At 51.9% G+C, this 14,493-nt stretch overlaps 1 protein-coding gene across 4 annotated transcripts in view; it reads right to left on the reverse strand.

The window, feature by feature from the left end:
* The window catches only part of LOC122566536 (dachshund homolog 2), a 143,897-nt gene that overhangs the window by 78,843 nt on the left and 50,561 nt on the right, over positions 1 to 14,493 (reverse strand). For 3 of the 4 annotated variants that reach the window (XM_043723944.1, XM_043723945.1, XM_043723941.1), the window contains exon 2: positions 8,724 to 8,872. In XM_043723944.1, the coding sequence (XP_043579879.1) occupies positions 8,724 to 8,872 (149 nt within the window). The remainder of the gene's footprint in view (positions 1 to 8,723; positions 8,873 to 14,493) is intronic. The other variant, XM_043723942.1, reaches the window with a different exon arrangement.

Raw genomic sequence — 14,493 nt, forward strand, 5'->3', positions numbered from 1 at the left:
AAAACGCGAGAATAAATTGCCGAGCTAAACGAGTGCCTGGTATCCCTCTCCACCGCGACCTCGTCACGTCTGTTCCTTCTTCCAGCGTGGCCCTCCGCGATGGACAGATGAATGGAAGGCGAGCCGTCTGCACAGGTGGAATTTGTTATGCGTCGCGATCACGGCCAGACTTTCCTCCCATCGCTATCGTCTCGATCTTCTGCTAGGCTTAACGAAAATTTACCGAGTACGCCGGTGTTTTCGACCGCGAAACTACTACAAGCAAAGAAACGTTCGACGCCATTGATACACCCTATGACTATCTCTGCCTTCCAGTGCATAGTTTCAACTTTCATTTTCCTTTGTAATTTTCCTTTTTTCGGCCACTGCCAGCAGTAGTCGTACGGGCCAAAAAACCGTCCGCTCTTCCTCTGCTCGAATGACCACCGAGACGAGGCATCGTGAAATTATTCGGAAAATTTGCCCTTTGTCCGCGGATCCTCGGCTTGCCGCCATTGTTCCTACCAAACGACGAAGAAATCCACCGACTCCCTTTCTCCCTGTCTTCCTATCTCGATGCTCGGCCACGAACTCCGACAACGCGCGTTATTTGCGCTTAGGTATGTATATGTTTACCCTCGACACCGACTCCCTCAAAACCCTTAGATTTAACCCTCGAACACCGACCCTCCGGCTACGGCCGATGACATCGTGGCCCTTTAAGTACTTTCCACGCCATCCCTCCTTCTCTTCTTCTTCGCATCTTCTCCGGCTCTTCTTCGCCTCTTCTTCGCTGTGCCGCGCGTCTTTTCTTCCTTTTACAGCGTGCCACGGGCCCGTCATCCATTCCTCGGGCATTCTCCGACAGTGTCATCGATTCGTGATCCCGATCGGGAGCTGGATTCTCGCGTACGCGCTTAGCCCGTTAGCCGGCTGCATGCACGTGCATCCCATCCAACATTGTTCCATCGACGTGTATTGCTACATAAACACGAGACGGGAAACACAGTTTCGCGCAGGAGGAATCCGGTTTTTCAAGTAATCGAGAGACTCGAAGCCGGGCTAGCAGGCAAGCGGGCAGGCAAGCAGCCAGCCAGCCAGGCGAACAGGCGAGCAGGCGAGCACAGGCAGGCAGACAGGCAGGCAGGCGGGCAGCCATCGAGGCAGCTCCCTGCGTCCAGTCTGGAAACAACCGAGGAGAGAGTGGATGCCATGACTATGTATACCTCCTCCTCGCTCCTCCTTCCTTCCCTGCTCTTCTTTCCTCGCTTTCCTCTTTCACCACACCCATTCTTCTTAATCGCTTGCCCGTATTGAGACGTAGCTCGCTGCCTCGTATGAAACAGCCGCGAACACCGTTCCGCTGGTATTTAGTTTCTTCGCGGGACGTTTTCACGATGTCATCGGGACGCATCGATCGCCTTTCCGTTGATCGGTAGCAATGTAGGGGTGTTGTAGAGGGGTTGGCATTGAAACGAAAACACTGGACGACCGGAAAGATAGGACGGAAGGTATTTTGCGATATTGAGACGTAAGCTACCTTACGAGCAACGGAGGAAGGATGAAGAGGCATAAGATACGGTTGATCATTCTCGCGAAGCGTCCTAACGACGATAAGATCCGGCTAGTCGGACGTCCAGTTTCCTTCCCGACCCTAACCCTATCTCTCGTCCCTTTCGTTCATGGGCCTTCTTCGACTGGCTGCCTACCACGCGTCTCCTCGCGAAAGAGCAGTCCAGTATTTGTTCTTCCAGCGTCTCCTCGGATACGAGCATCATCCGAGGGCAGTAAACCTTTTGATATATAGTCGAAGGTTTTTAGAGTTCTGTCAGCCACGCCCACAATCAGCCTTAGTATTATTTACACTCCTCGTGGTTTGTAGTCGGTTGTCTCGCATCTTCGTTCCCGCTGCTCCTCCACCACCTCCACCTACCGCCTTTTTTACTCCTTTCGCGCGCTCTTCTTGCTTCGTCGTCCGTCGTTGCCTCTTCGGCAACGTCATCGTGATCCGCTTCGGCGCTGTCGCAAACGCCATCTCCGTTTTTCATTTCCTGCCAGCTATTGTTCGACAGGTTCGGTTCAGCGCTAGATTCTCTATATTCCGCGTTGTCTTCGCCAACCAGTCGAGGTACCGCGAATTTATAAAATTAGATACGATCGCGCGGGCTGCATCGTTCGCGAAATTATCTATTCCGAGCAGGCATACGCGATCGCATAGCCGCCGGCGCGGATTTTGGATTTCACTGTGCGACCACGGCTTCGACACGCAACTCCACCCGAAGAAATAGGGACGCATATTTTATTTCGGAAATGATGATGATACGCACGAAACCTTTGGTTTTATCGCGCCCGATTCGCCGCCGGTGAACTCCTTTTTCAGACCTTTTTGGGAATCCCTTTCGTCCTGGTCACGAACAGTGGCGCCGATATTCTCTAAAATCTTCCACGTTGCGACTTTGTTGCGAAACGCTGTTCCATATCCATATGATTCCCATGACGCTTACATCTTCTGCCGCAGTTGCGAAATCGATCAACTTCATTTACCAATCGCTGAACTCTGCGATAAACTGTAATTCCAACGAACGCATTCGAATCGATCAACGCGGTTGTTATTTCTGAAGCGAACGAAATGGATCGTGGACGCGTCAAAAAGGAGAGCGAGAAGCGAACCGTTTACGTTTGGCAATCGGGTCTTCGAAAAATCGATGCCAGAGCTAATCTGGAAGGTAAATCTTCCCCGCGGGGTAATCAAAACCAAGGATCGAGCCCGAGACCCGTGCGTTCTCGGAGGCACATCTGCCCGTTGGCTCGGCCCGTGAACTTGGACAGCGTTGCAATAGTCCGCTCGGACCAACGGCCCCGTATCTCTCTCGCTGCTCGCCGGTCGATACTTTTTCACGTGCTCGTAACATCGGTTAATCCTCTGCATAAACATTGTATTGTATTTCGCCGGGGATGCTCCCATTATATCATATTTTGTTATTAATATCTTCCGACTGGCTGGGCCCAGAAGCTGGATCGGGGCACTTTTGTGCACTCGCCGAAGGTAAACCTGCCCAGTTGCCTGTAGTGCCGGGGATCGAGCGAATCGAGATGTTGTGGAGCGACAAAGAGAGGCGTTGAGGCAGAGAGACAAAGAGAGGTTCGTGGAAAAAAGAGTGGGAAGAGAGCGAAAGAGACGGAGGCGGTGCTCGATACCGGTTTCCTTTATCGCGCAATGCCTACCGGGATTTGGATTATCCACGATCCCGAACTAGGAGCGCAGCGTCGATTTCGTACGACCCTAAACGTTTCCGCTTGAATCCAGATCGTTCTACTCCGAGTTTTGCCACAGTTCGGCATTTACAATCCCTCTCTCTCTCCCTCTCTCTCTCCCTCTCTCTCTCTCCCTCTCTTTCTCTCTCTGTCTGTCTCTCTCTCTGTCGATCCTCCTTCCTCGTACGCTTCGATTTCACCACGCGGTTAAGCGTTTCAAAGTTCGTATCGTAAGTAGAGTTAGGTTTGTGCGTGTTGCATGCGCCTCACGAATATCGAGTGTTGAGCGATTTAAAGGCAACCGTGTCCCGGTTGTAGTTGAACGAGTGGCGCTAGCGCTCGTTACCAGCGCTTTCAGCCCGAACGAGAACGGAAATGAAAAGAAAATAAATAGCGCGGCAAAAAACCGCGGCTCGTTTGCGTGGGTACACGCGTAACCAGGACCTTTGACATGTGGCCGTGTAAACGAGCAACCGGCCCGGTCGACCGCCCTCGAAAGTAGACATTTACCCCGTGTCGAGGGGGTGGTTCCGCCGGCAGAAAACAAGCCACGATCCGTGGTGTCGGTTTTCATTTCCCCCGCGCTTTTTTTCGCGTTATTCTCCCTCCGCTCGTTTGTAGATGCGCGCGCGTGTATATGCTCGCGCATACGTGTGCGTGGCTGTTTTTTTTTCTCCACCCCCCCCCCACTGTTGGCCTAGCCCGTTGTTTCACGCATTTCCGCCGGTTTGTTGGTCACGAGGGCCGCGCAAATTATAAAAATACACGAACGAGCGAGCTAGAGCGCGCGCTATGCTCGCTCGCTCGAGGACAAAGCGGCCCGCTCGTTGATTCGCGAGTTAATTGAGCGGCGCGGCACTCGCCGGCCGCTAACGAGTAAATTGTTGACTACCACCATCACCCCGGTGCCGGGCGAACACCGACGGCCAACCAGCCAACCTGCCGCCCCCCTCCCCCGAACCGCCGTGCCGGAATGGCCGGCAAATTAGTACAGATTTTTGAAGCAATTAGCCTCGGTTTTAACCGCAGGAAATTGCCATCACTCTCCTAAAAAGCCCGCGTACGCTCGTAGGAGAGTCGCACCCCGCGTGAATCCACCTTCTCCGGACTTTGTTCGTCCGTTGACTACCGTGGCACGCGAACGTATATACATACGTACCGAAACTCGTTCGATTCACGCTGAATCGGGCGACGCGCGGTCTCCGCGAGATGAAACGACCGATTAAACGACGCGTGGAGCACGGTAATTAAGTCGTACTAAAACCGGCCACGTTGTCTCGCGAGCGATTTATGGCGCGACAGTGTAGGATGCGCGTCAGCTTGTTCGCAGCGAGGGTCGAATGCGACGATCTTTCACGCACGAGCAACCGGCGGGTTATCGCAATTGCACGACCCATAACGCAGTTGAATATGAAAGGGGGAGAGAATGGTACTGCTCGGTCGCACGACAATTTCGAGTTTTTCAAGTCGCAAAGTCAGAACATGACCGGGTTCGTTCCACATTCCGAGCGTTAAAGCAAACACGGTTCATCCGGCGAACTCCCTGCAGCGAGGCCGTGCCTACTTTTTCTCCTGCGTCGCCGCTTAACGTCTTCATTTGGCTGGAGCATGCGAGTGTTTCGTTACGAGGCAAAAACCAGTGAAACGCGAAAATTCCTGACCCGACTGATTTACGGCAGCGTGCCACGCAGAACGATGTTGCAGCAACAAACGGGTTTAATTCACCGGCGTTTTGTTACTCTGTCTCGCGCGGAACTCGCTTCTCCCACCATTTCGTCCTTGTCTCCGTCCCGAATCTCACCTCCGCTTCGCGCGAGAATAATCGTCCTCGATGGACGAGAAAATACACGGCATAAAATATCGCGGGGGCAGAAAATCATAACGGCCTGTTTTCGTTTTCGGCAAACGAAAATATCGTATCGCGTCTCCCCTCGTATCGTTGAAACCCGGACCGTGTAATAATCTCGCGGAGCGTTATTATCGCTTTAATCGCGAGGATTATTTCACTTTCGTGTCGAATCTCCGGACCGCTCGGTTTTGGCTTCGGTTTCGCGTCCCTCGTAGCCACGACCCTCTGCCCCGCGCGTAATTTCTAACCGCAGCCTGAAAATTCCACCTAAGCCAGTGGTTCTCGTCGCTGGTACAGCAACGTCCACCCCCGACCATTTGTATCTTTAAAGCCGAATTGTTACCCCGCGAGAACCTCTGATCAGGCGACGCTGGCCATCGTCCGCCTTTCCGCCAGAGATTCCCTTACTCCGACTCGTTAATTACTTTGCGCCGATACGCGATCCGATTCGGTATTTCGACCGCAAATTCGTGGCTTTCCGAGACTAGCCTTCGACTGGGCTCGATTTTCAGAGTGTGAAAATCGTCTCTGCGAAAGGAGGCCTGCGAACGGAATGGAATGGAATAGAACGGTCGATGGCGCGATATCGAAGCGACGTCGACCCCCTATTAACCGGGTTTTATTGGTACACGAGCCAGCCGCGTTGGCTGACCTACGACCGGCAACAGTTAATCAATGCTTTTATGAGCATTCGCTCGCCAGTACAGCGTCGTTGCAGCCGCGACCGGCCGAACCACCCCAGCCACCCACTCGGCGTCGCCCCTCTCTTGTATCCGCCCGGACACCCACCGCTCTTCCTCTCTGTTTGTCCTTGCCTCCACCGATTCGCACCCATTCGCGACTCGTCTACTCGCGGTGTTTCGCCACCGACTATCGACGATTCGCCGTTTCCAAGTTCCACCGATATATTCCCGCTCTGGAATCGGTCGATCCGCGCAACGCCGATCCGTGCCGGTCGTTCGCACACACGCGACCAGAATCACTCAGGGTCTCTCGAGGTGGAAGAAGGGAAATTCACGTTCGCCGCGTAAACGCGGATGCTTGGATAATTTACTTAGTTTGCGCATTAATATACGATTCGCCGTGCATTAGGTCATATAATATAAATAGCGGCCGGCCAATTTGATTAATGCTATTTCGGTAATCGATGCATTAAATAATTACCGAGGGCAGAAACGCACACGAACGGCTCGACGTTAGCCGATAGTCATTAGTTTATTACGCAGCCTAGCCTAATAGTTCCAGCTCCGGGAATAGTTTCATCGAAAAACGATCGTGGCAAATGGAGAGAGCGAGCTACCGTAAGCCACGAATCCGGCCAGAAGGCGCGAGCTACGCGGCTTCCCATCCATCCGAAGGGAGAAAAAGAGGCTCTCTCCTGCACACGCGGCGCGCACACGTCGTTAACCTAAGCCAAGCAACCCCCGCTCGCGTTACCGCTTTGCTCTCTTTCTCTTCCCATCGCTCTCTCTCTTCTCTCTCTTTGCATCTCGACGAACTCCTCGCTTCCTACCCTGCTCTCCCCTTCCGGCTATTTATTTTTCTCATGGGTTTTAATTTTGTAGAGACAACATAGATGCGTATCAGCCGTCCTGGCTGTACCGAGCGTTGGGTGCACGTATACACGGCCATTGTGCCGGCCATTGTGCCCGCTACGTCCCGAATGGATGTTACGCCGCCGCTATCGGGATCGGATCTCGCTCGTTGAGTTTATTAATTGCGTTATGGCAAGTGGCGCTCGCCTACCGGTCCAAATTGAAAAAAATACGCTGTACGCGAGCCACGCCGCTCTCCCGATACGTGTTGCTTTCGCCTCGCACTCTCTCTTCCTACGTTCTTCTCCATACTCTTTGCTTCCACCTTTTTTTACGCTCTCTCCTCTTCTCGTCTCTTTGTTTTTTCAGTTTTACTCGCGACCTTCGTTCTCCCCGATGAGCCGAAGGAGCGCCGATACTGTAGAAGACCGTCGCGCTGGTAAATTGATATCATAGGGGATGGTTCGCGGAAGATAATCCTCGGCTCAAACGTCGCGCGAACGCGTGCTTCTGGGTGTGCGATCGCGTCTTCGATAACTTTCCATTTATTCGACGATTAAACGCGTACACTTTTGTAACTTTTACTATACCATGTAACTGTATCTACGTTCCTGGCGCTTTTTATCCGCGTTTCTACAAGGAAAAAAACGAACCGTGGTTGATTGGGACATTCAGGAATGAAAGGATCCAAGTTCCTTGAACGGCAGAAAAACTACGTAACTTTTTACAGCACGCGGAGATTAAAGACTCGCGACGAATACGCGGCACACGGATGTTTACGATTCCCATTTTACGAGGCTGCCATGTAACAAGCGAATCGTCCGGCGTTGTGTCGGTCCGAAGCGGGGGCCGCATCCTTGGTACGAGCGCAGCGACAAAGTTAAAAGGAAACGGGTCGCGGCAGCCGCGGCGATCAATCGTACCCAGAAAGGGGATCCAATCGTAAAACAATTATACAATTACCGCGGGCTCGTAATTAATTGCTCGCCGTTTCAACGTTTACCCGGGCTGCGATCGTACAGTTCTGCAACTGCGTTCGTGCTTGCGCTCGTCCGCGTGGCATTAATTCATTAACGTTGCACCGTCAAACGTATTTGCCCGTAAAATTGAACGGCCGGCGTATTCGCGATTATTTGCTTAACCAATTTCCGAACGGCGATCGTCGACGCGGTTCGACGCGATTTTACGATCCGACTTTGCCTAGAGTTTACCGCTTTCGAAGACCGAATAACCGCTCTTGCGAAACGCCACGATAATTTAAGAACGTTAATTAACGTCATGCGCTACAGCCTTTTGCTATTATCATGGAAAAGGCAGAGGACAAGGATCGAACGGAGAGTTGATGCATCTAAACAATAAGAAGATTTAGGGACGGCGAGGAGAAGCTGTTGGAGGTACGAGTACATCGATGCAATATCGACATCGGCAACCGCCACCACAGGCCGCAACACGACGGTGCAGTTGCAGTTAATTTGCTCACTCCAAGTGTGTTTGATTCCCCTAATTAATTGATCGGTAGGGTCACCGTGGCCCGGCGCGTATACGGATGGCAGTAATCAAGTGCGTGCCCCTGGTACCAGGGCTACGTATCTACGCGATTGTACCGCTTTACTTACGGGTGGCTTGCCTATTCCACGATTTCGTCCCTTTTTTCCGTGCTTTCGACGTTGACCGTTGCGACGATGTCATCTTCGATATGACTCTCGCACATTAATGAACTCGATTAATCCAAAAATGCCTATTTTCTACATTGTAAAAGTTTCCTCTTTAATCATTTGCGGCGTTTCAAAACGACTCGTTGTTCACGGTCGTTGAACAACGTTCGAATGGTCGACTAGCCAGCCGACAACATCGTGGCACAATGTTGTCGCTAAATCCGCGGCGTCTCCATAAAACGTGGCGTTATCGAGAGAAAGGACACGACACGCGGCGTGAAATACGAACGTCTCGAAGACCCAAGACACGGGACAGGCCTCGAATGGCTAAAAAGTCGTTCGCACGGTCGTAACCAGAATCGTAAGCAGCCGTTGAGCGGGCCTATCGATCGAGCGTCGGTGACGCTTACGAGCGCCTGTTTGAACAAAAGGAAGTGTAACGAGACTTACCCAAATGCCCGTTCTCGTAGTAATCGCCGTTGTCCATTCGGTGCTTCTTGAGAGAATGCTGGGGGTGGTGACCGGTCGCGGCGGCCAGGTGGCTGGCTGCGAGACTCAGACCGACGGAAGCTCTCTTCGGTGGTCTTCCTGGCCTGGAGCTGTACAGTGGTAGAGAGTTACTGTGGTTAGAGACACCTGTCATCGAGGTAATGTCTTACCCCGATCGTCGAGCTTACGACTTTCGTCGCAAGTTGTTCGATTACGTCACGAGAAAAGACGTTTCCAGTATAATATATCCGATACTGGCTCATGGATATGACGAATATTAGTACGACAAATAACGCGAACGCTTTTCATGCGAACAAAATGAGTGCGTCTTTTCTCGCGAAACGATGACTCTTCGGCCGGTCCCCCGGCTCCGATCTCGAGACTCATCGATCTCGAAGGAAGAGAGGAAACGCTCGAATGAAACTCGATGACCAAGCTCTGGTCGCTACAAGTGTCGATTAGACTGTATCTAGAACGCCGCTACGTTTCGAGAACTGGTTCTCGGCCGACTGTAGCCGAATGAAGTTCACCTTCTCGCGATCTGTGCGGGGCCGCGCGTGGTCGCGAGCGAGCGTGGCTACGAGTCACGAGATACCACCGGCTAATACGTAGTGACGTTTGCCGCGATAAATCTAGCAGAGGGGAAGATAAAGGTGCGCGAGAGGCGACGGAACGGGCCAAACAGCCTGCATTTGCGTAACTTATCGTGTCCCGAAGACTCGATTATTCTCCTTGGACGCGATTTCAAAGTGGGGTCGCGGGAATATTCCGCACCTATATACACCGATTCTCGCCAACGATCGGAAAATCGGCGACGGTCGAGAAGAATAGAAGCGACTAGCCGCAAACAATGTGTCGCGAATTGCGCGCAAAAGTATCTGACGCGGAACGATCTCACAGGATGGTTCGGAGTAGATACCGCGGCTGGCAGAAACGTTCATTTTTCATAGGCGGCAGGCGCCGGAGAGGCGCTTCCATATACACACCAGCCACGGACACATGCCGCGCAAAGTGTACATACGCGTACACGCGTGATTCGAGCTTTTGCTTTCGCCGGGTCTGAGACTGAGACTGCGACTCGTTGTTACCGTGGCAGGATTCTTTCCTCCGTTCCCGATATAGCGGCTATATTCTTCCAGTGGTACTCAACCACGACTCCGGCCGACTTTGTTCCTACGGACGACTCGCGTCAGTTTCATTCCGGAATCCGTTTCAAATTTAACCGATAATCTTGCTGGGCCGACGGCACCCTTTGTAGGATGCAGCCATTGGCAGCGGAGCGTAAACGATTTCGTTCGACGAAAGCGTCGCGTCGTTGACAAGTGGAGGGCGGGTAGCAACGTGGCGACGAAAATGAAGCAAAGAGAAGGAACGAAAATTGAAGCACGACGGAGGAGGAAGAGGACCAAATATCCTCTCGATATTTATACACGGTGACGGAGACGCTACGAAAAGCTCGGCCGGGTTGAGAATCTCTGCTTGGTAAGCGAGCAATCTCATAGTAGTCAGGACAGATTTGTAAATCTAATTTTTCATCCCGTCTTTCTGCCTGCCCTCTCGCTTTACCTCTTCGCGTTGCCCACGGTCTTCCTCGTCCTCGTTCTGCGTTCGACTCTACACCCCCTCCTCTATCGCTCCTACGGGGTGCTTTTTCCGCTCTCTTCATCCAGAGGCACTCGATCTCTCGATCTTCGTCGTTCGTTTCCCTGGCGCCCTCCCACTCTCCAACTCGTCCTCTTTCGTTCTCCATTCTTCGTAGTTCGTTCTCGTTTATCGTGCTCTCTTCTTCTCGCCGTTTGGCCCCTCTCTGTCTCTCTGCCAGCTCTCACGCACGAGATCTCCAGACGATTCTCAGACGGCCGGTTTATACGGCGTTGATCTCTTAAACCGCTTAGCTTCGGGTTACACCGAAAACAAGAACACACTCTCGAACGCTTAGGCCCGTATAATGCGTACTTGTTTGCGTACGAATCTACCGGCGAAATAAGAAAAACGTCGTGTCGAAATGAACGGGCGATCGCGTTCCATCCTTTCTTCGCGCAACGACTCTGATTTATCTGTAAAAGGTTCTATATACGTGGCCCAAATTCGGCTGATTTAATAAACACGCAATTAATTAAATACGCCTTAATAAGAAGCCAGGTGTGACCGTACGATGAAAGTATCGGACATCGAAGAAACGGTTCGTTTGAAACAATCGACCGGATATCGAGGAAAGGTGTTTGCGAAACCGATGTTGCATGATTACGCGGGGATAAGGTGATTGTGACCTATCGTTGGCCAAGAGATCGAGGAAGAAAAGGAGATCGATAGTAATCGGCCTTATTGCGACAACCACGGAGCCCCGTAGCTACTAGATTTCGTTTCGGTTCGGCGGAATTAATTCCCCTACCGGGAGACGAAGCGCAGGATACCTTAACGCATTGATCACGCCTCTTGGCGCCAACTTTTTCCTGCGTGCGGTTGAAAAATCTAGATAAATATCGCTGACAGACTGCAAGCAAGCATTCAACTGCCTCACACGCGATAAAAACTACTGGAAACGTAGAAATTCCTCGAGATACATAATCGTCGTAGCGATTACGTCAAGAACCACTCTCCGGTTAATTTGAATTCGTGGAAATTCTAATCAACGGCTAGTAGAGTGGAACGGATACCGTAAGATTATCGGTACTTGTCCGTAGATGAAATTGACGGAATCTATCTTTATCGTTGGGCGATTCGGCAGCTGAATAGGCACGTAAGCATCCTGAACAAGTAACGTGTCTGATTCTTAAGAGTTCTTAGACGTATACTTGGAATGCACTGTATAGGTTACTGATCGAAAGAAATACACCTACGACTTACTTCGGGAATCTCCTCCATGGAACCTGCCAGATAATCGATCCAGATCGATCGATTAGATAGAAGTTACGTTCGCGTTGCGCTCGATTCGCGTCCGGTCGTGTATCGCGTGTGGGATTCGCGATGATCGCGCCAGGTGCTATGCTTTGATCCGATCATTCCCCGCCTTAATGATCGCTGTACCGCAGAAGCGGCTCCTCGTCCGACCGTTCGGTGAGACGAGAAACGAAAACGCACAGAAAAGAATCCGACGAGGCTGAAAAAGCACGGAGATATACAAAGAAAGCCAATCCCAATCCGCGAGGAACAGTTGCAACCCATTCTTACGTGATGGGCCGTTTAAGGATCGAACGACCTGGTCCCTTGGATCACCGAGGCGCAAAGCTAGACTCTCGCCTTTTCGTGTTTCTCCATCTCGCCGATAAACGTGTGTTCGAAATTCGTTTCGCATTCGTTACAAACTTGTCCATCTGGCGTCTCGCAAGAGAAAAAGGAAAGAACAAGAGAAAATTGCCGCGACTCGTCGAATCATCGACACGACTCTCGATCACTCGTAATGGTTGAAATTCGAGAGTACGTCATCCCTGGCGGCGATCACGATCGATCTTCGCGAGAAAGGAAAATAAGATGTGCGAGAAACGAGAGAGAATTACAAACAAGGAGGGAGGAGGAGCAACAGCAGCAGGAGCAGGAGGAGAGGCGAGGCCGGAATCGAGCGACTATAAATTGTCAATTTCGAAGTCAATTTGCCCGGGCTTACCAATCGGCTGCCGGTTAATTTCAAGGTGAATTGTGTCCAATATGGGTATATTATTAATGGCCCGGCGAGGGATAGGGTGCACTCTCGAGCGGAGGGTTGCAACCCCGTTTTCGCGTACTGGCCAAATCTATCGCTCGGGGCCGACGATCTGCTCTCTCGTATTCGGCATTCCGGGATTAAACGGTCTCTGATGTTGCGCTGCAGCCAGCAGTTGTCGACGCGTGTATACACGCGGTCGCATGTGGGTTAAGCTCGCGAGGATCGAGCCTCGACCGCGACCGGAACACGATTCCAGGCCAAACGGCCACCGGCTCTCGCTCCCTCCTCCTCCCTTCCACCCTTTTCCCCTCTCTCCCTCCTAGCCCCCCTCTATACCCTTCCATTCCCGCCCCGGCTATTTCACTTCCGGATTTTCCTCGCGTTCGCTGTATCGTAGCGTGGAATTCGTAGGCCAGGTTGTTTCACCGATCTCAGCACCGCTCGACTCGACAAAGGAGCCACTGTTGCTTGTTAAACAACGCGCTATCTTTGAATTACGATGCTCGAGCGTTATCGCATCCTGCTACCGTTCTGCGCCGTTCAAACACTCTCCCCGAAAACGCGGGAACCTGAGGCCATAGCCGAGGAGAAACGAGAACGAGCCGTGCTAGCGGCTCGTACCATACTTTAAACGCTGCATTCTTTGCCGTGAGATCTTTTTACATGGTTTCTGTGTTCCACAGTCAGCGTAGAGCGTGCGCGTTGTGTACAGCGTTACTCACGTTTCTCCTATTGTCTTTCTGCGAACCACTAAAGGATGTCCCTAGATGAGCTCTCGTTACGCGGACGTGCGTTTAACTGATACCCGCAACATCTGCATCAATCGCCCCGCACGCTGCTTCGATATCAAGTACTTCCCCTACCGGACAATGCCTACTCGAAGGATTTTAAATAACGCCGTTATAACGGGCTTAAGTCCGACACCGGATCGTATGGGAAAGATTTCATGGTCGAAACAAAATATATTACGTCTACGACTGTAACGAGGCTTTCACGATTGCTTGCACGAGTAGCATCAACGGCGTCGTTACACGCGCTAATTTGATCCAACGTCTGACGCATCCGTAGCCGATTTATGTATGTGAACGTCGCCAAGCCAGCGGAATAATCCAGATTTCTTGTATGGTCGCGAGAGATTCTACATACTTGTAACACGGAACACCCTTCGGCAATTAAAAAAACTATAAACCGCTTAACGCGGCGCGGCTTGCAGCGAACGCGAAGTCGTAAAACGATATAACGAATAATACGAGCGTTCGTGGCTCGGCTTCTAATTGTCAGTTTCGCCTTTACGCGTTTCCCTGGTTTTCTGGCCATTGGCGACCGTAATCGTCCGACCGTTCCTCCTCTTTCTCCTGCGTCTCTCTCCCTCACGACGCACGTACGCACACATACGCGGGTATACATGCGCGGGCACACAAAGCGTGATTCTCATCCCCCGAATCTTTTTCGAAAAGTTGCGAGCGTCGACGGGTGCGTCCCTCTCGTAAAGCGTCGTCGCGGGCAATTCCCGTCATAACAACGACTTCAATTTTCGTCAAAAGTCTTTCGACGTTATCGTCGACGTCGTCGACGCCCCTTCCCTCGATTTTCTCTTCTCTTTTTTTTCGTCTCTGCTTCGAGATCGACCGGCTTCCTTCGATTTCTCGCTTTATAAACTCGATTGCCTGGCTGAAATCCGAGAACGGCGAATGGTATTTTCCAAATTATAAATTTTTACGAGGGCTCGTACGGGCGTCGAGTCGACACAGCCAGAGCCCGACGCGAGAGTTTCTCTCTTTCTCTCTATTATTTCCTTTCCACCGGGCCGAACCCCGCGCTTCATTCTCCCTTCCTCCATAGATCGCGGCAATCCCGTCAGTCAGATTGGATTTGTCCGATTTCGCGCCCGGAGTGGAAAAGAACGTGCGAGGGTCTGGATGCGCGCGGTCGTTTCCCTCTCTCTTCACCGCACGTCCCCTCGCTCTCACACTCGCTCTCTGTATCTCACAACCACCCTAGATATTATTCCTTTTCACGCTCGTTCTCGTTCCTCGAGCGAGAAACAAAGCATCAGCCGGTTTAGTGCTTCCTTCCTCGGGCCGGGTC

The sequence above is a fragment of the Bombus pyrosoma genome, linkage group LG4 (assembly GCF_014825855.1).
Source record: "Bombus pyrosoma isolate SC7728 linkage group LG4, ASM1482585v1, whole genome shotgun sequence".
Taxonomy (NCBI): Eukaryota; Metazoa; Arthropoda; class Insecta; order Hymenoptera; family Apidae; genus Bombus; species Bombus pyrosoma.